This window comes from Mytilus trossulus, chromosome 3, assembly GCF_036588685.1.
Source record: "Mytilus trossulus isolate FHL-02 chromosome 3, PNRI_Mtr1.1.1.hap1, whole genome shotgun sequence".
NCBI lineage: Eukaryota > Metazoa > Mollusca > Bivalvia > Mytilida > Mytilidae > Mytilus > Mytilus trossulus.
The window spans coordinates 48,895,881-48,917,977 of NC_086375.1; the positions used below are offsets into that span (position 1 = coordinate 48,895,881).

General features: G+C 32.6%; 1 protein-coding gene across 1 annotated transcript; it reads right to left on the reverse strand.

The window, feature by feature from the left end:
* Positions 1–525: 525 nt before the first annotated feature.
* LOC134711715 (basement membrane-specific heparan sulfate proteoglycan core protein-like) lies at positions 526–20,177 on the reverse strand. The gene is made up of 12 exons (XM_063572527.1): positions 20,085–20,177; positions 16,946–17,079; positions 15,346–15,645; positions 14,558–14,854; positions 13,571–13,873; positions 12,667–12,972; positions 11,420–11,722; positions 10,927–11,223; positions 10,226–10,531; positions 9,605–9,907; positions 8,804–9,109; positions 526–1,742 (listed from the first exon to the last, which is right to left on the reverse strand). Exons 2-12 carry the CDS (start codon positions 17,001–17,003, stop codon positions 1,315–1,317), a joined length of 3,207 nt encoding a protein of 1,068 aa, XP_063428597.1. The 5' UTR covers positions 17,004–17,079; positions 20,085–20,177; the 3' UTR covers positions 526–1,314.
* Positions 20,178–22,097: the final 1,920 nt, after the last annotated feature.

Genomic DNA, 22,097 nt, shown 5'->3' on the forward strand with positions numbered 1-22,097 from the left:
ATTGTGGCAGGGTTAAATATATTTATGAGATCTCAACCCTTCCCCTATACCTCTAGCCAATGAAGAAACGTAAACGCTCAACAATACGCACACTAACATTCAGTTCAAGAGAAGTCTGAGTCCGATGTCAGAAGATGTAACAAGAGAAAATAAACAAAATGACAATAGTTATACATAAATAACAACAAACTACTAGCAGTTAACTGACATGCCAGTTCCAGACCTCAATTTAACTGATTGAAAGATTATGTACTTCATCATGTGACTATTAGACACAATCCATCCCGTTAGAGTTTTAGTATCATACTATCATAAAATATATGAGAAGAAATAACCCGTGTCATGCCAACAACTGTTTTTTTTTTTAAATAAATGTGTTTAGTTCCGATGCAAATAGATATAGGAAGATGTGGTGTGAGTGCCAATGAGACAACTCTCCATCCAAATAACAAGTTAAAAAGTAAACCATTATAGGTTAAAGTAGGTTATATGTTATAGGCAAAGACTATATAAGTGAATCAATAGTAAAGACAAAATATGCAATCTTTAATGACCTGACAACAGTATCGTAACTATTTTCCTTTTTGATAAATTTATATGTCAATTTTATATCTTCATGCTAAAATGTATAACTGGTTAAAGACAGGTATATATAATGTTCATTCATGTGTATGTTTATATATGAATTTGAGAAAATGTAACTAAGCTGAAAAACTTGTGTCATTCATTTGTCATTTGAACAATATAAAATGTTTAAACTAACAACATTTCAATTTCGTATGGCTTTTCCTAAATATCTCATTTTTGAAATACTGACAGTATATTTTCACTTTTTATCATTTTGCTTGATAAAAAAGGAGTACGTTCTATGGAGTTCTTATAGAAAAAATGGAAGACTCGTATAGGTATGAGGTATAGACAGACTTAAGTGCTTTTGATTTGCTTTCGGTGTGTTGTATATTTTGTTCTCGTGCAAGTACTGATGAGGTAATTTCAAAATTATTTTCCAATTTTACTGCACCCATAAATATATCAAGTTTTCAGTTTAAAGTAAGACGGGACCTTTGAAAAAATCGGTGCAGAATGAACTAAATTTTTACCGGTTCAGTATGTTATTAAGAATGACTTCTCCAGGGGAAATTTTAGACATATTTTCAAAATTATAACATGGAACAAACACAATTTCGTCGTGATGTTATTCTTGTTGGTTTTACACAAAAGACTCATTTTTTTTACTTTCACAGGATTCCAAGTCCAATTTGATGTTTCATCTCTGAAGTCTTTGTACTCATAAGTTTATTAGGCAAGTCTAGTTTACTCAGGGAGTTGTAAATATTCATGGATTTGATTATCTGTTGTAATTTCAACACTTATTGTTTTATATTCATGTTCATATATGTTTGCCACTTTTATCGGTTGATAATGATTAAGAAAACCTCTGTGATTATTTTCAGAAGATTCATTTAATTGATTTTGTTCAACATTTCGTGGAACTGGCAAACTAGGAGGAACAGTGAATGGATTTTGATCTGTTATCTGTTGTTCATCAATGTATGCATAATTATACAATTCTTGTGATCCTTCCGTTCGCTGGTGTCTGTCATCACCTTCCTGTTTAGGAACTTTACTTCGTGAACAATATTTATTTTTGAATACATATAGAAGTATACCAAAACCAATAGCCATAACTAATAAACCAACTGCTCCAACATAGAGTACGATCTGATTGTCATCTTCTTTCCCTGGAAGAAGAAAATAGTTTTAAAGGTTTGAAATGACAAGCAATATACAAGGTTATGAATGTGATTGTATTTTGATATGTTTTCATATAAACTTATAACTGTTAGAATTACCGATTATGAAAATGATCATACATAATTAACAACAGACTTTTTGATAACTATTCTAAACATTTTCCGCTTTCCTTGTAATTCTGATATTGAACAAGTTTTGTCACGTCAGAATTTATGTTAACTGCCAGATGTAAATTAAGTATTATATATATAAGTACGTCTGAGTCAGTGACAACTCAACAACAGATGTATCCATCTGATCTCCATCAATGATGGTGACACATGGCTGTGTACATAATGTATATACAACTCGGCTAGACATCAACCCAACAATCTTAGATCTGTTAATTTGCTTTCGCAAATATTTGGTTCTTCCCTCGCCGGGATTCGAATCCATGCTACTGTGATATCGTGGACACCAAATCGCCTGCACTGCAGCCGTCCCGCTAGACCACACGACCACCTGGGCTCTACAATAATAGAGCTTTCGCTGGCCGTGTGTTACCTTTCCACGTCAGTTTTAATCTAGCGGCGTACTGCAGTACATGATATATAAGGCATGGAGATGTTATTGTTACAGATCAGCTAAATTATCTTTAGTAAAGGATTCTTCAAATTAATGTAAGATACAGTCACAGAAAATAATTATATTTATAAGTACGTCTGAGTCAGTGACAACTCTACAACAGATGTACCCATCGAATCGCCATCAATGATGGTGATACATGGCTGTGTACATAATGTATATACAACTCGTCTAAACATCAACCCAACAATGTTAGATCTGTAAATTTGCTTTCGCAAATTTTTGGTTCTTCCCTCGCCGGGATTCGAACCCATGCTACTGTGATATCGTGACACCAAATCGCCTGCACTGCTGCCGTCCCGCTAGACATTTACAGATCTAACATTGTTGGGTTGATGTTTAGACGAGTTGTATATATGATCCGTTCATCCTATATTGACTCTTAAAATTCAAGAGTTTATCTAAAAATGAGGGTACTTTTTCTAAAAATGAGGGTACTTTTTATATGGCCTTCCAAATACCGTTCCGATCCCTAACATCACTGAAGAGACATTTATTGTCGAAATCTGGATCTGGTGTACTAAAGAAATATTGACACCGTATGTTTGTGGCACAACATCGTGGCCACAAGTTAACAAAAAAAATTTCTGTTTAGTATCAAATTTATATTAAGATCCATTTTGTTACATCTTGTGATCAATTTTATTTGGCAATCGCCAATGGCAGTCAGCAGGGTTAAAGAACATCAGTTGTTCGACCTGTTAGTCAAATGCGTTTTGTTTAAATATAATTTTTTCACTTTTGTGGTCTTTTGGAAAATGTTGTTTGTGCGGTTTTTAGACCCTTCTACAACGAAATTTGTTTGACATGCACACGTATAAAAATTGCGGTTTTTATCCAACGCAATCATAGATTTGAACGTAGTTTTCAATGTAGACTCGTATATTATCAGATTATTACATGGCATTTTTCATATCGTATGTATTATCAGCCCTAGGTTCAATATCAGCCCAATAGCTGCATGGCTCGAGGGCTGGTATTGACCGAGGGCTGATAATACATGCGATATGAACAATGACATGTTATGATCTGTTTATCATGTGCTTCAACAATGGAAAAGAATAACAGATTCGTATATTGGTCCTTTTACGTGGTTCCAAAATAGAAGTTCAAATAGTGTTAGTTCACGGACGTCGGAACCCATATTTAGTACATTCGATATGATATCTTTCTATCATATGACTCAACAGAAAAATATTTTGATATGGACGATTCAACAAAATAGATAATTCAACAATATACATAATGAACTCTGTTTAGAAAAGTTCTGCAGTAACTTTCTAAATTATGTTTGAAACTTTTAAAAATGCATTTTAATAATTAAAATTTGTTTTTGTTTTCTATTATTTTACACAATCATACTTTCCAGTATCAAAATAATTGTTTGGTATACTACTTATGTAATGTTTTTCACTGAAAACGTAGCATTGAGGTGTATTTACCGGAATTTGCCGAGTATCACCGGAATGCCTTGATATAACGTTACGGAAAGGCATGTGATAACAATCGAAGAATGTGATAAACTTTTCATATCAGCCCGCTAAGCACCAATTCGAAAAATATGAAATTTACGTTAATTTAATGCTATTATCGTACAGTAAAAATCATATGTTATTTAGTCTAAGTATATATGATAAATATATTTCTCTAATTCTATGGAAATTTATCCCTTTTCGAACCCATTGTATAAAAAATTTTAATCAACGTGTGGTTGCTGGTGATCTCAGAAGATCATTGGATGATTTTAAGGGTCATGACCTTTTGGCTGACTGGATGAACCAAAATATGATAACAGGTGTTAATGAAATTGACAACTTCGTGCAATGTGAAAGGCACCCGAAGGGGATTTTCGGTAAACAAAAAAAGAAAATGTCTTTTTAATCATTAGAGAAACAGATTCTTACATAGTTACTCGTGGATTATCGGATTTATCCAATCTCGATAGTTAAATTATAAATTTTAAAGTACTCGCCGAGGCGGCTCGAACTTTAAAATTGATAATTTAACTATCTCGATTGGATAAATCCGATAATCCACTGGTATCAATGTAAGAATCTATATTTATCACATATTTTGTACTGATATGTACGTTTTTGCATGGCCATAATAGCCGGAAGTCAAGGTTGGTTATCAGCCCTCGGGGCAGATATTGATATCAGCCCTCGAAATCCATATCAAGCCCCAAAGTTTAACTTCCTGTAACCTGTCAATCAAAGGCTATTTGTAAATAAGTTGAACACAATGAAAAGAAATTTAGAAAGTTACAAATGTGCTGTAGAAGAAAAACGTAGGAGTCAACAGTGAAAATCACATAAGTTCCCGTAAAATTTTAACGTCATGAAGAATTTAGAAAACATATGAGTATTGACGCCACACTGCAATGAGTATCGATATAGGATTCTTCCTAAGCATTTTTTAACATTTGTGTAACGTCGTTTAATATTTGCAATTCTTAGAATTATTATATTTATTGTTAATTATTTCTGAAACTTTTCACAAAACGCTGTTAACCTACTGTGATTTTTAACTCACAGTGATATATTTATTTATTTTTTTCGTTAAATATCTTTTTGATTTCTGATGAAATATCAAACATAATTTGGTGTAAGCTATTTGTTTTCTCCTGCTTGAAAATATGTGATAAATAGATTATTACATGTCATTTTCCATATGGTCCATGGTATCAGCCCACGACCCATATCAAGCAAAACGTAAAACGTCATAAATAAGAAATATATTTGCCCATATCAACAGATTTGTAATATAAGACGATTGAGATGGCGATATCTGTTTGCTAATGTGGTTGGTAATTTTCATTGTAATATTGATGAGCAAGATACAATTAAGATTGTCTTCTAAACACACACGAATTTTAATCAGTCCTACATAACATATGTAAGACTAATAAAACGCACTTAGAATTACTAATATCTGAGAGGCTAATTGTTTGTGATCATAGGTAGAGTGTTATTTAAAAATATTTGTCATACTCTTTTGATCTTCAGAATTTGAATACTAAGGAGTAGCATAATATTCTGGCAATTTTGGTTTATATATCCGCTTGTTATCCTGATCTTTTCCTAGATAATAAAACAGATTAATAACTATTTCTAGAATCAATCACACATTTAATGATTTTATCTCAACAACTGTTTTCAATTTTCATCAGTAACACAACTTCTGTCTCATCGCTTTGCATTTGCATATCCTAATTGATACAAGAGAGTTAAGTGGTGCACGCACCAACTTTCTTGGATCGGAAATATGGAGGTTTTTGGTTTAAAAAAGGTGCAAAATACTTTATACAATCTTTGTATCGAGTTGACTTTAATCCTCATTTGACAGAATTTGTTCAATCCAATTAATTATGATAATGCTATAACGTATAACATTATTGTGCAGTTGATGAAATCGGATATCATCTAATTCATTTTCAAGAATTGATTTTGAAACTCGTGACTATCAAATTTGCATCTACCTACAAAATATTTGTATATCTAATCTCAGATATATACTTACACACAGACTTTCACCTCATTTCCTTATCAATGACTTTTATGTTAAGATAGCATATCTTTACGACCCTCGATTCCGACTATTACAGTCGCATCTACTGACAAAATTTAATTTTTCCACGAGTTGTATCTCAGATATGCACTCTAACCCAAATTTAAATCCGTTACTCATATCTGAAATGTAGGTCAAGATAACCTTATTTTTACCAGGACCCCTTGGTTCTTCTTATCTATGAACAAAATGTCATAAACAAATCTTATGAACTATAACTATAACACAGATAGATGGGGTGTCGCGGTGTGTTGGTTAGGACATCTGACTACTAAAACAAAGGTTACTGGTTGATCATCGTTTCGGCTCTCCCTTGAAACCATTTGCGAGTGTGGTCTTGAGAAACGTTGAAAGTCCGTCTAGAGGGAACGATATATGGCCGACCCGTGTCAATAAAAAACGTTTCATATTTGGGTTTTACCATGTATTGATATTGATATTATCTCATGTATATTAACTTCATATCCCCTCCATATTTAGTTTTATATATGACAGTCTAAAAACAATGACCCATACTACAGCTCAAAATCAGAAAGCTTCCGACAGTATAGCAAATTATTCTTTTCGTATCATCTGACAAATCCAAGAGACAAAAGTTTTTCATTTCAATCTGTTTGGTTGCAATACGATTGCAAAGTATTAACAAACACCAAGTGGATATTTTAGAGGTTTGAAAATCACGTTCGGTTACTGAAACATGTTATCTATAAAAACTCCCGAGATCGTTTACGTTGAAAGTTAAGATATCTTTATTATTTTCTAAATGATGAAAACTGTATTTACCATAATCACAATAGAATATAAAGTGAAAAAATAGCGCAATCTATAAATCATTTCCCATGTTCCGACGACGAGTTGTTGTAATAACATGGTGCCTCGTTTATATTTCTTTGTGAAATCCCCAAATACGGTCACGCATTTTGTGCATTTTTGAACATTATTGGTATAGATATTTGGCATATTTCAATTTCAATAACCTAAAATCTTTTATGTTCATATACCGCAGAAAATAATAATGTAGATCCGCAAAAACTCATTTAACAACCTCAAACCAATATCATATAATGGACCGGCTTAGTGCCGGCTCATTATGATACGCTAGTGCAAGTTTCACGGACTTAAGTAACTGGAAAGTGCTACTTACACAAAAACTGCTCTCACAGATTTATGAAAAAAAACGATTTGAATAAATACTACATAATTTAGCCGTCATCATCACGAAAACGATGACCGATACGATTAGTACGATAACCGAGAAAGAAAAAGTCGCTTATTTAAGGAGTTTAAATGTCATTCGGACTATACGGCTATAAATCAAAGTATTTGGTTGTGCAAAGGTTAAACTTAACATTTTGATTTGTTGTCACAAAATCGTACGGTTAAATTTTGTAAAATGGGATTTGTAGAACGTTAGTTTACTTGAACGAAAAAATCGACTTAGAAAAGTTTTGCGGTCTATATTGTAAAATAACATTTGTGATATGATTTCTGTTTATCTATTTATATACATTGTTGTTACACCTTATTTTAACGATTTGGAATTAAGTTTAACAAAATTAATCCGTTATTCAGGATTAATCTGAAAATGCATTTTCAGTTTTAATAATTTTTGACAATATTTTGGTATCAAAGCAAAATGTATAGATTCAGTGTACGACTTAAATTTCAAGGGACAACTTCAAAAGACCAATATGCATGATAAAACAAAAATGTGAATCACATAGTTAATTCTGTGACTCCTGTTTTTTTAACTCATGCTCAAGTTAATAACAAAATTACTAAATTTCAAAAAGAATGCCAAACTAACAGAAGGGCAATCAATCGACAAAAGACAAAAAAATGAAAAAAACATTGATCCTGACAAATCATGGGCTATGTCTGAGGGAGAAAAGAGCTTGCTTCTTGCAAGGCACTCGCCGTGAACACCAATTGATATGGAGACCAGCGCTTGGTTTCGAAATTATCTACATGAGGCATTTGCCTGACTTGAGATATATTTTCTCAGGAACACTTATCTCACTCTTACTAAGTAAGAGTGAGGTAAGTGTTCCTGAGAAAATATATCTCAAGTTAAATGAAACCTTTTTTCTGACATTTCTAGTATATTTTGATAATATTTATACTTTTATTTTTAGAAGAGTTGGGAAGTGTTTCTCGATTTTTGTTTTTGAAAAAAATATGAATTATGAAAATTTGGTGCCACCTCATACTTTCGATTATACCTGCTGAGTTAGTCGTTTTCAATCCATTGCAAGTCAGGTACTTTATTTTCAAACTACCACAGAACAAACCATTTATTTTTGTGATTGTCAAGACTGAGTTATATATTTTCAAATTTTCCAGCACCCCCCCCCCCCCCCCTCAGAATATCAAATGGTCTTCCCCTAATAACATTGAAACATGTTGCCAGCGAAGGTTCTCAGATCAGATATCCACTTGTATTAAGTAACAGACATTTTTCTTATGACTAACTATGGATAACTGGCAAAAGAAGAGTCATAACTTTATTAAGTTTTACAAATAAACACTCGTATAAACAGATAAAGATATCTGATGACTGAATTGTGATAGCAGGCAGAACAAGAGACATAGTTTTCTGAAGACTTACTATGAAAAGACAATATGATGATATACGAGAACTGACTCTACAGGAAAAGAGAGTGAGGTAACATCTAGAACTGACTCTGCAGGAATAAATAGTGGGGTTATATCTAGAACTAAATTATCCCGTATTAAATAGTGCGATGATATATAAGAACTGAATCACCATGAAAAGACAATAGAATGATATATGTGAACTGACTCACGAGGAATAAATAGTGAAAAAAAAAAACAACAACAAAACAACAGTACTAACCTCCTGTAACAGCTACAGCTCCTCTTGAACTTTGACCTGTTCCAACAGAGTTGGTTGCAAAACAAATGTATTCTCCGACATCATTACCATCAGCGGTTAAGATAGTCAGGGATGGTGTCTGTACGGTAGAACCAGAGTATTTGTTGTTGTTTTGTACAGTGATGGTCTGTGTAACACCATTACCACTTATTCTCTGCCAGTATACACTGGTATGAGCAGGAGATGATGTAACAGTACATCCAATTACCAGAGTGTCACCATAACCAACAGTGTAAGATGTCTGAGTAAGTACAACAGTTGGAACATCTGAAAATGTTAAAAATAATGTTCTGTTAGTTTCACTTGTAATACAGGGAACTAATTAAATGATACAATTTACTGTAAGTATCAGGACACTTCACATGGAATAATTTAATTTTCTTCAAATTGACTGAAGTATGAAACATTTAAAACCCCAAAATCATCACAATTCCATTGATCATTCAACACATGTAAAATATTAAAAGTGTAAAATTCCTAAATATCCCTGATTTCTATGTCGAAAAGTATTTCTTTCTTAAATTTAAGTGTGAATCCAAAATTTTTTTTTTTTCAAAACTGGAAAGAGTACATAGGACAATAATGACTAAGCCGCACTGCATGGGTACCAATTCAGTGGTTTTGTCAAAGTCTGCCATCAAGCCTATAGAAAATTTGTACTTTGTTTAAAAAATCTAAATTTGTTGTTCGCATCTACCAATGAAATCAATTGATCAGTATCCAACGAATAAAAATGAATCCATAGTAACTGTTAGAACTTACTTCCTGCTACATTGAGAACAGTTATCTGACTCTGTCCTGTACCAACACTGTTTTCAGCCAAACATCTGTAACTGCCAGCATCAGCTGCTGTGGTACCAGTTATAGTGAGAGATGGTGTATTCAGTGTTGATCCACTGTATTTATTGGTGTTGGTCACAGTAATCTCTTGTGCAGCTCCGTTTATAATTCTCTGCCAGAATACCCTTGTATGAGCAGGATTGGATGTGACTGTACATCCCAATGTAATGGCACTTCCAATGTTGATAGAATAGGATATTTGAAGAACATTGGCAATAGGTGCATCTGAAATACAAATAGAAATACACATGTAGTACAAGTATATAGATTATTAAATTATGAGTTTTAACATTTATTTAGTTGTGAATTTTTTATTTTTTTATTCCAAGATTCCACAAAACTTTGTAACCTATTACTGCTATAAAGTATTTCCAGTGGTCCTTTCAAAAACTCTGATCAAATTAAATGTTTATCTGCTTCCAACTTCATAGAAAATCCAGAACAGCTTTTATATAAGCTTTGGATTTCAAAAATTTTGGCCACAAGCATCACTAGAGAGACATGTATATTGTCGAAATGCTCTAATTTTTTAGAACAACTTACTTCCAATGACATCTAAGAAAGTCTGAGAGCTCTGGCCAGTTCCTACATAATTCTCAGCATAGCATACATAGAATCCTTCATCTGCAACAACGGCATTGCTAATGGTCAGTGATGGTGAGCTTACTGTTGATCCACCGTATTTATTGTTAGATGTGCCCACATTTATATCTTGAGCAACACCATTAACTATCTTCTTCCAGTAGACTGATGTGTGTATAGGGTTGGCTGATACAGAACATTGGAGTGTAACGGAACTTCCTACATTAACACTGTATGTGGGAGCAAGAATATTAACCTGTGGAGCATCTGCAAATATGTAAGAGTATCATTATAGTTTTGTATATCTATTTTTGGACTTGGGAAATGAAAGAGAAATGGGATTTATATAGGAGCACTGCTCTTGTTTCCAAATCAATTAAAAAATGATGGTTTTAACTAAAAGTATTTTACTTTAAAAGATGTTAAGAATTACAGTTAAATGAGAATAGCCATATGTTTTGTCTCAAAACAAATTTTATTTGAACCAGTTCTTGAAACAGAAATGATATTCTCAGCAGAATTATATATTCTATTCTAAGCCTTGGATGTACAAATAAATTTCATATTTTTATAAAGAAATGGTTCCATTTTCTGTAACCACTGCAAAAAGATCAAAATAAGGAAGGAAGTTTTAAATGTAAGTAATAAAAAAAAAGACTTACTTCCTATGACATTCAAGAAAGTACTCTGAGACTGTCCTGTTCCGATACTATTTGTAGCATAACATGTATAATATCCACCATCAGAATTGACAGAGTTACTAATGGTCAGAGATGGTCCATTGACTGTAGCGCCACTGAACCTGCCGGTCACTTCTACGTCATTGTTGGCATTGTTCAATGTTTTTACCCATTTAACACTGGTATGTGTAGGGTTAGAGGTCACTGTGCAAGTCAAGGTCACACTGTTTCCAACAGTAACACTATACTGGCTTTGTTGAACAGTGACAATTGGTATGCCTTAAAAGGATAAAAAAAATATTATAATTATTACCTTGAAGTCTTTCTTCCTTAACATAAAATCACAATAAAAACACACAACTATTATATGAATGGCAGCTAAAAACTATACTGGGTGAATATTTAAGTATCATTATGCAAAATGATAAAAAGCCTCAATAATTTCTGAATTAACAGTGTATAATTGTTGACTTACTTCCAGTTATGTCTAAGAATGTTTGCTGAGATACACCTGTTCCAACAATGTTTGTAGCTGAGCACCTATAATATCCTTCATCACTATTGGCAACGTTTGAGATGACCAGGGATGGTGAGTTGACGGAACCACCACTATATCTGTTATTACTACTTATGACTATATTCTGATTCTGTCCATTAACTTCCCTTGTCCATTGTACAGATGTGACAGCAGGGTTGCCACTAACACTACATCCTAGTGTTACAGATCCTCCAACAATGATAGCGTATTGATTTGAACCAATTGTGGCTATTGGCAGATCTGTGAAGATAAATGAGATATGTATGTTAATAGAAGAGATCTTTCTTTACATAATTTTTGTATGTGTTCCAGAAAACAGTTTAAGGTGTTTGTAACCCCTTTTCATCATACAGTAGGTCAAACTATAACCTCCATTCCTGATCTAACTTTTCTCAAAAATCGGTAAAGGGTTCCGCTGTTTCAGTGTTTAAAGTGGAATGTTGACTGTACATTTTAAATAAAACTCAAACATTTTTTAAGATACTTAATTTTGAACTTGAAGTTGAAGATGAGATTCTGTCCAAGTTTCGTAACAATCCAAAAAAAAACATCAAAAGGTTTTAAAAAATGTAAAAAATACAAGCAAACTAACCAAAGGTTCTAACTTTACCGACACACGCAATGCATTCTACTGTAAACATTTGTAAAACATTATATACTATTGTTAAGGGAGCTCGCTCCTCGGTTTCAAAGTAATTAACTTTTCAAATCACTAGATTATATTGATAGAGGACTCATGAAGGAATCCAAAAAGCAAAAAAAATATATAGGTCACCGTGCTTGTTTTCGAGATATACGCCATTGAAATTTTGGCGGGAAAATATTCTCTCTTGACTTTTCATAGCTTTATCATTGACAAGTTGAAGTTCTAAAAAACTATTTAAAAAATAATTAAAATTTTATAAGTCTTTTACAGATGACTAATCATTATACATGTAAAAGATTTTCAAAAAGAAAAATGGGGGTCACCGGGCAATTTTTTTCAAGGCATTCAAATGGATAAAACCAGAGGACTCCGAAAATCTGACAAAAAATTCAAAACATGACAAGCCAGCTTCCTTAACCCATCAAAACAAATAAATTTGAGTATGATTTTGTTAATACATCAGATTCAGTAATGGAGAATTCATATAAAGTAAATTAACCTAAATAAAATAAAATGTATAAGTTTTAATAATACTTACTTCCAACAACTGAGAGGGATGTCTGCTGGCTGTTTGCAAGACCAATAGAATTAACAGCAAAGCAGGTATACGTAGCAGAATCGGTATCATCAGCATTATTAATCGTCAGTGATGGATTTTGTGTACTTGATCCTGAGTATTTGTTTGTATTTGTGTTAGAATTAATGGTAGTTGTTTGTCCATTTTTCAGTTTCTGCCAGTACACAGATGTAGCCGATGGTGAACCACTGACAGAACATACAAGGGTAATGGCGTTTCCATAGTTAACACTGTACTGTAGTTGAGCAACAACAACTGTTAATACACCTTTGAATAGAAAAAAGTAATTAGTATAAAAATTGTAATACACTTTTAAAAAGAAACAATTTTTTGGTTATTGTAATACACTTTTAAAAAGAATCAATTTATTGGTAATTGTAATGCAACTTTCTTTAAAAACAGTAAATTGTTGTAAATTGTAACACAACAATTATATCCTTTTTTATTAGCTTCAAATTTTATAATTATATGACAAGGAGATGTGGTATGATTGCCAATTAGACAACTATTAACCTAGAGACTAAATGACAAAGATATTAGCAACTAACGGTAACCTTACAGTACACTTAAAATATTTCGAACTTTTGAATTATAATACATTTTTGTACCACATAGAGGCGTTGTTATGGAGGAAAGGGTTAGCTGGTTTTTTTCTCATTTAAAGATATATTCTTCATTTATTAAAAAAAAATGTCTGACTCATGGAGTTAAACACCAGTCACATAATTGGTCACCTCTAACAAAGTTTCAATAACTCAGTGTGAATATCATCAGATAACATGTCTATTTATTGAACTGATGGTTTGGATTACCAATACAAAATGTATAGCATTTCTCACAAATTTCAAATACATTCAATACTTACTGCCAGTTACATCAAGGTAGGTCTGTGAACTTTGACCTGTACCAACAGAGTTAGTAGCCTGACAGATATAATAGCCTTCATCCGAGTTAGCAGCATTGTTTATAGTAAGAGATGGTGTGTTGACAGAAGATCCGGAGTATTTGCCAACACTGCCAAGGTTGATGGTTGTTGTTTGACCGTTAACCAATCTCTGCCATTGTACTGAAGTGTGTGTAGGGTTTGCAGTCACTGTACATTGTAAGGTCACAACGTTTCCAACTTGAACGGTGTATGTGTTTTGGAGCACTTGAACAACAGGTATATCTACAAATATAATAAAATCCATTGTTAGCTCTCTTTTTTGGTTATCAATTAAGAAAAAGACACAACTCTTAAAAAAATTAATTAAGAACGAAGTACACAATTAAGTGTTTTTACGTTGTATACTGTGGATTCAAAAATATTTGTGTGATAGGGGAAACCATATGCATGTATTCAAAAACTCAAAAAAATACAATTTTAGCTACATTACTAGAACCAAATATTTTATGATTCAACCCATGTAATTCAAGACCCTCAAAATATAAATTTTGTCTTAATCCATGAAAATTTAAATAAAAGAAAATAAACGAATTCACAGTATACCGGCACTAAACAAAGTTTTATACACATTTATAACCTGAATAATTCTTTCATTATATTCCACTGATCCACGATTACTTCTGACATTAACACTTGAATGCATAGACAAAGAAAAATCTTCAATCTATCATTTGGAATTAGCTCAGGATTTACCTATCTTGATAAAATTGTGATGATTGCTGATCGGTCACCTCTTCTACAGGGCACCATTCAAAATAGAGAATTCATGAAGAGTTTTTATCATTTTAGGAATTCAGGCCCTCACAAGTCGGAGAGATTGATAACAGGTAGGGACTGAATTATTCCAGTTAACACATTAAGAGATACTGGGTATATTCAACACAGATTACATGATATTTTACTTACTTCCTTGAACATCCAAAAAGGTCTGTTGACTGTTTCCTGTACCAACACTGTTTATGGCATAGCAAACATAGAATCCTTCATTATTCTGGACAGCATTGGAGATAGTTAGAGAAGGACTTGAAACTGTTGATCCAGTATATCTGTTACCAATAGTGACTGGTTGAGAAACACCATTAACGACCTTCTGCCAATATACACTGCTATGTGCAGGATTGGCTGATATTGTACAGGTAAGAGTTACAGTTCCTCCGAAATTAACTGAGTATGTAGGCTGAGGTACGACGACAGAAGGTGTACCTGGAAAAAACATTTAAACGTTGTTAAATAATACCCTACATATGCACTTTACACGGCTATAAATTTACAAAAAGAAGCATTCAATTCTTAATTGAATATAAAATTTTGAATTTTTCTTCTTGTGTGAATTTATTGTTTAAATGAGATAAGAATCATGAGCAAGAAAAGACAAATATAAAACCTTGCAAAGAGATATCATCATAGAAATTGTGAAATTAAATATCTTCTAAAATAATTGCTGATGCAAGAACACCTTACTTCATGTGACTTCATACAAAAAATCATTTTCATCTGATTTCAACATCTACTGTCTTCCAAATTACAACTGATGGTCGGTAGTGATGGAATGAAGAAAAAAATAAGCAGCTTTGCAAAAAGTGAATGATATTTGAGTTATCATACTGACATACACTTTGTTTCCCGTCTAAGATGAGTGCATTAAGATTGGTTAAAATATGTATTGTTTTGGTTATAATTGTATATAAACTTACTTCCAAGAACATCCAGGAATGTGTTGGCACTCTGTCCAAGTCCTACACTGTTGGTAGCGAAACAAATGTAAAATCCTTCATCATTATTATCAGCATTATTAATGGTCAGTGAAGGATTGCTAACTGTGGAACCGCTGTATTTATTGTTATTGACAGTAATTGTGGTAGATACCCCATTGATGTTTCTCTGCCAATATACATTATTATGAGTGGGTGATGCTGTTACAGTACATTCAAGTGTTCTACTGGCCCCAATATTCACAGAGTACTGGTTGCTCAGAACAGTTACTACTGGGGTATCTGGAAAAAAAATATGCAGTGATTTAATAGTATCAGTAAACAAGAATGTGTCCATAGTACATGGATGCCAAGCTTACACAATATAAGAACAGTTAATACACCAGAAATTATAGTGCTTACCTATCAAGGAGTAAACATTAAATAACCCCTCTCCTTTTACCATTAGAAACCTTTGTTTTCCAGTTGTTAGGACCAAGTCTGACTTATCCCATTTCCAAACATTTTGCATACAGAAAATGTTATATCCAATAACAATAATAAAACTTCTATCCCTTTAGCCCCTCTATTATTGTGAATGTCTTATAATTGATAAAAATTAGATTACTAAATGATTGATTGGGATAGATTGCTGGTTTTAAAAGCCACTTTCAGTACAATTGGTGGTCAGTTTAATTGTTGGAGAAACTAGAGTTCGCAGAGAGAATAATAACATTTGGCAGGAAAACTATCAATCATTAAGTCAATTGAAATTGGAATAGAAAACATCTACCACATTAATGTTAGAAGATGTGGTATGAGCGATGATGATTTGAACCGTTTCGTAGTGGATATTAACAAAAATACGCTATCACTCTGGTCCATTGGTGTGCTCTCTTTTTTTGTCAACAACTAAACCGCCGTTATAAAAACATGACTTCTTTTGTAAGACCCTTATGTTCATATCCCTCGCAAACATTGAGAATTAATGTTGAATAGGGCGTTTAGGAACATGCCATTTGGTTGTTTTGAATCATTCAGGAATCAATAGCTTATTAGTCCCTCTAATATAGTATGTTTCTTTGCTTTAAAAATGTTAAATCTAATTCCATTTAAGTTGTTCTTAAAATTGTTATCAATTTGAAATAGATTTGTATGTCATTGAATGATACTGTCGTCAGGACTACGCCTGGTGTAACTGTGATGTAAATAGTCAGATGAGTCACAAATGAAGATAAGAAATAAAATGCGATTTTAACTGGTATTTTGTCAAGTGAAAAAATTTCTAATATCCAGTTTGTATCACTAGAGTGTAAACACAAGGTTTGTGAGTTCGAATGCCACATGTGACAAGTGCGTTCGACTCCAATCTCATTCAACTAGGATAGCCTATGGTCGATCGTTCTAAGCGGGCATTCATGCTACCGCTGGTAATAAAAACTGGCCACTTCATGACTTAATTTTTTTCGTTGAAAAGCCATTAAACATGTTATCAATACAAATTATAAAAATCGTTGCCAACACAAAATATCAAGTTTGCCTTCTTACTATATATTAACATAAAAACACACAAACACACAAACCCTGTGTTAGACTTACTAACCTTGGGCATATGATGGCTGTAAGAAGATTCCTATTAAGATCACCAGTAGCAGCACCATCTTTGGTGTTCAAACCATTTTGTCAGACTACCAAAACCTACAATTTCTTATTGTCTTCATGTGGCAGCACGTTTATCTAGAAATAGAAAAATAATAATATATTCATACTAATTTTGCGGCTTTTTTTTTTATCAGGGTTGTAACTGAAAGCGGTATACTACTGTTGACTTTATTTATTCGCTCTTCATTTTATTGATTTTGTATTTGCAATGTGTCATAACTTAATTTATTTGTTCAGTCTATGTTCACTTGTGTTAATATGTCTTTTGATTGAGTTTAGCCATTCAATTAATATTTCATAGTGTGTCTTTCAATGTGATGTTACACTATTCAGATCAGAATGAAAGTTTGTATATATTCAAAAGTTTAAACCCGCTGCATTGATTACACCTAAAGTTAGGAATCTGATGTTCAGTAGTTGTCGTTTGTTGATGTCGTTCATTAAACATGAACATAAACTTAAAATCGGCGAAAGACAAGCTTATTTCAAGCATCAATGTGCCCTTTTTATGATCAGATGTTGCTACTTTTGAATATGAGTGAATTAAAGTAATTCTTACATGAAATGCCAATAAATAGATCTATGCTGATGCTGTCAAATGAATTATGTTAAAATCCTTCTTCTTGTATAAAGAATAAAACTATTTCTTACTTTTTTCATCAACACCCATAATTACTTTCATAACCAGTTCTACAAACAGTTAAATAACAAAAACAAAAATACCGTTCCACAACGAAAATTTATAACGAAAAGTCCCTGGTTCCACATGAGGCACCACATGTTTAAAAAGAAAGAAAAAATAACTAGATTTGCCATTGCAAGCAATAGCAGATGTCACCCTTCTTCCCATTGCCACTAAGTGGCAGCCGTTTAAAATGTAATAAACAGTGTATGCACTATATGCATGGCAATACTCTCTGCAAATCTTCACAGTATTTGGAGTATTTTGAAAATTTTTGTAGTTTTCAAATTTCAAAGTCAAAAGTCTCATCTATACTTACCAGTTAACAATAATACCAAGTTTCATCAAGTTCAAAGCACTTTGAAATTTTACAGTTTCCATGGCAACAGTGGCCATTTTGGAAATTCCAAAATCAAAGTCTCATCCAGACTTGCCAGTCGACAGTCTTTTTCAATTTTGGAGCATTTTGAAATCTTAAATTTTTTTGACATTTTGACTGTTTTTTATGGTAACAGAGACCATTCCCAAAATGTAATGGAATATACCACTTCGGTTAGTGGGAGGCATCATACTATCATAGTTTCAATGGATTTGACCTACCATTTTAAGAAGGTAAATGCAACTTTAAAGTTTATGCAGCATTTTGACAATTTTTGCATTGTTTCCATGGAGACGGCAGACATTTTCGAAAATTCCAACACCAAATTCCACATCTACAATGTTGCTCGTTGTTACTGTGACGCTTTGTTTCAGCTTTTAGCTATTCAAATTATAATTGTTCAACTTCATTGGTTTCAATTCCTATGAAATTTCAGCCTTATTTAGATGATAAGTAAAAAATCGCGGAATTTCTCTTTAAACGTTCAGAAGATTAAGCAGATATTTCTACAGTCTTTGAGAGAATATCATAATTAACTTGAAAACAAAATGGCTTGGTTTTTAAACAAATTATATTCTGCGATGCTCGTCTTTAAAAAAAAAATGCCAACATTTAACTGCTTCACCATTTCATTGGTACAAATATCACAATACTTTAGAAACAAAATTTCCAGTCATAAAAAGATGGCAAATTACTTGTATATCAGCTCATTTATAATTTTTCTTCTCATAAAGAAGACAATCAAACTTGTAAAATCAATTATTTGATATTGGTATAGGTTTTTAAAGTTATAGTTTTTGGATTTTTTTCAAATTCGCGCAGACGTTAATTACGGACTATCCGTTTAAAGGTTTACTCAGAGTAAGAAACTTAAGTTATGTGTCTTATTCGGCTATATCTCCCTGTTGTAGAGTTTTATTTCTAACTTGTCTGCAATATTTTTGCAACACAATATCAATGCCAGCTTGGTCCATATTTCGGAGTGTAACACATTGATACATAATGAGGTTGCAAGAGACCACTTTTTCATGGTCCTTTTCTGTTTTTATCCCTGACAATTGAATAATGCAATACTTATTTCCTCTTTCAGATACTGATGTATAAACTACAGGCTCCAACGAGCCTGTGTCGCTCACATGATATTTGTTTTTATAATTGATGTATGAAATAATGCAACGGTTAAATTTAAGCTTTATTTTCAGAGCTATAAGAAAAAAACTGCATTTTCTCCTATGTTCTAGTTTTAGCCATGTCTGCTATTTTTTGGTTGGCAGGCAGGTTTATCGGACACATATTTTAAACTAGATACAATGCTGAGTGTGGCAAAGTTAGATTAAATTTGTCTTAATTAATTCAGGAGAAGACTTTTGTAAAAGATAACGAAAATTTACGAAAAAATGTTAAATTTGACTTTAAAGGTCAATAACTCCTTATGGGTCAATTGACCATTTTGGTCTTGTGACTTATTTGTAGATCTTACTTTGCTGAACATTATTGCCATTTGCAGTTTATCTCTATTTATAATAATTTCAAGATAATAACAAAAAACTGCAAAAAAATCCTTTGAACTACTAACTCAGGGTCAGCAACTCAACAACGGATTGTCTGATTCGTCTGAAAAATTCACGACAGATAGATCTTAACCTGATGGAAAATTCAGGGTAGCAAACTAACAACGGGTTGTCTGATTTGCCTGAAATTTTCAGGGCAGAGATAAAAGCCAAAATCAAAATTTTACCCCTATGTTTTATTTTCAGTCATGGCGTCCATCTTGGTTGGTTGGACGGGTCATTAGACACCTTTTTTAAACTAAATACCCCAATGACGATTGAGGCCATGTTTGATAAAATTTGGCCCAGTAGTTTCAGAGGAATAGATTTTTGTAAAAGTGAACGGACTTCGGATGACGAACGACGGGTGGCAAGTGATGAGAAAAATTAACTTGGCCCAATGGCCAGTTGAGCTTAAAATACAATTTCGTTGTAAAACAAATATTGCATAAATCTAGACAAAACTTACTGGTTAGATCTAGGCGACTTCTATCTAAAAAAACCTGTATACCTGAAATTGACTATGTACACCCCATTAACTCTATCAAAAAATGTGTCAAATGTCTATATATAGTATCTAGATACAATACCAGTTTTCAAAAGAAACTTTAGTTTTAAAATAGTTTTCATTCTCGCTTTAAATCTAAAATATATTTATTTATAGATGTTTTTAAATACCTTTTTGCGTGCAATATTTAAAATTCAATGTTGTCAATTATAGAAGTTTGTCATCATTCAGTCTCTATTTTGTAGTATTATTGAAATAAAAAAAAGTTTAAAAAATCTCTTTTTGAACTGAACCAAAATGAGTTTAGAAAGAATCTTCTTTAAAGTGCCTGAGTATCCGTGTAATGTTATATAACTTCAAATGGCGTTTTCGAAACGAAATCTGTTTGATATTTGATAAGTTTTGATAAACATTTTACTTTAAAACTGAACCACTAAGTAAAGACAGATATAATCATAAGCTTTTCTGGTAATTATTCTATCAGTTTTAAAGTCTTTTTGTGAGCTTTGACCTTGGTCCCATCTGATATAATCATGTTACAACACAGAAATAGAACAGATAGTCTCTGAACTTTGACAGGGGATCATCAGATCACATACAAGAACAAGAAAAGCCTCAGGTACAACTTTTTTTTTCATTTACCACAATTGCTACTCGACCTGAGGTTGCAAATATTATAATCATTACTGACGATCTTAGTGTCACAGTATCACAACAGATTAAAGAACAGAATCAACGGGGAAAACTTTGATTTGTAATCAATACTTGAAAAATGAAGTACTGATTATTTTAATCCTTTGTCTGTTGATACAAATGGTCAATTGATAATGAAAGATAAATCTGTAAAGAATATAATTAGCATTGATATGTGGATTGGCACATTTCTTACATACACAACCATGTATTGTTCTGAACATCCACCGATTACGTCAGGTGTATTAAAATATATGTTTACTGTTAGATCGAAAGCTAGTTAATGGCATGATATTGGCTGAAGAGATTCTGACCAACAGTAAAGATTAAAAAGAGCTGGATATGTCCTACTTGTCCGTGCAGCATCGTTGATTTTTTAGAATTTAAACCTGGATATGAAAAATGATATGAATGCAATGACAAAGAGAAATGCGTAAATCTCTATTGTCGGTGCGCAAATAAATGCATAAAATGTAGCGGACATCATACTGCAAGCGGTTGTCATTTCGTCTCTTCAAATTTTTATATAATTTTCAAAAGAATATGTTGCTTTGAAAAAAAGGCTTAACAGTTGACGGCAACACTAATAGAACGGATGTCAATAGAGATATAAAACAATCTAGTTACGTATATTAAAAAATAATAAGTAATATCGACAAATTTAAATGACTTGTACGATTTTTTTTCTGAAAAGACACGATACAAAATTGTTTATAATGGTTTTGAATTCGGTAAAAAAACTAAACTATGAGGGCAAATGACTGTCATCAAATTGTAAAAGTCTACCTGATGATCATGGATATGAATATCATTTACTGGAGAAAAAGAATTGAAGGAAGTACAGTTAATCAGAATTGCTGCCATTTTTTTTAATAAACTCATCATAAATACCAGGAGTGAACTTTTGGCTATGCTCCAGATGCGCGTTTTGTCTACAATAGACTCTCTAGTGACGCTCGAATCCAAAACAGTTTAAAAGCCAAATAATGTACGAAGTTGAAGAGCATTGAGGACCGAATATTCCTTAAGGTTTTGCCAAATATAGCTAAGGTAATCTATTTCTAAGGCAGATAAGCCTCACTATTTCAAGAAATCAAAGTTTGTTAAACAGTTACTTATAATTATGACCATATCAATGAAAAAGGGGAATCCCTTACTACAAACTGACTTATTAAGAAGCTTTCATCTAGTGGTTAGCGACTCAATTAACATCTGTCCCATCCTTTCGACAAAAGTGTTTATACTTCTATTGATAGAGAAATTCCACTGCCAATTTATCCT

Bases quoted from the DNA above. Each gene is read 5' to 3' on its own strand.
- LOC134711715 (XM_063572527.1), bottom strand. From the start codon at position 17,003: ATGGTGCTGCTACTGGTGATCTTAATAGGAATCTTCTTACAGCCATCA. The intron at 14,855-15,345 runs GTAAGTTTATAT...TGTTTTTTCCAG, and splicing joins ATTCCTGGATGTTCTTGGAA to GTACACCTTCTGTCGTCGTA. The intron at 9,908-10,225 runs GTAAGTTGTTCT...TTTGTATTTCAG, and splicing joins TTTCTTAGATGTCATTGGAA to ATGCACCTATTGCCAATGTT.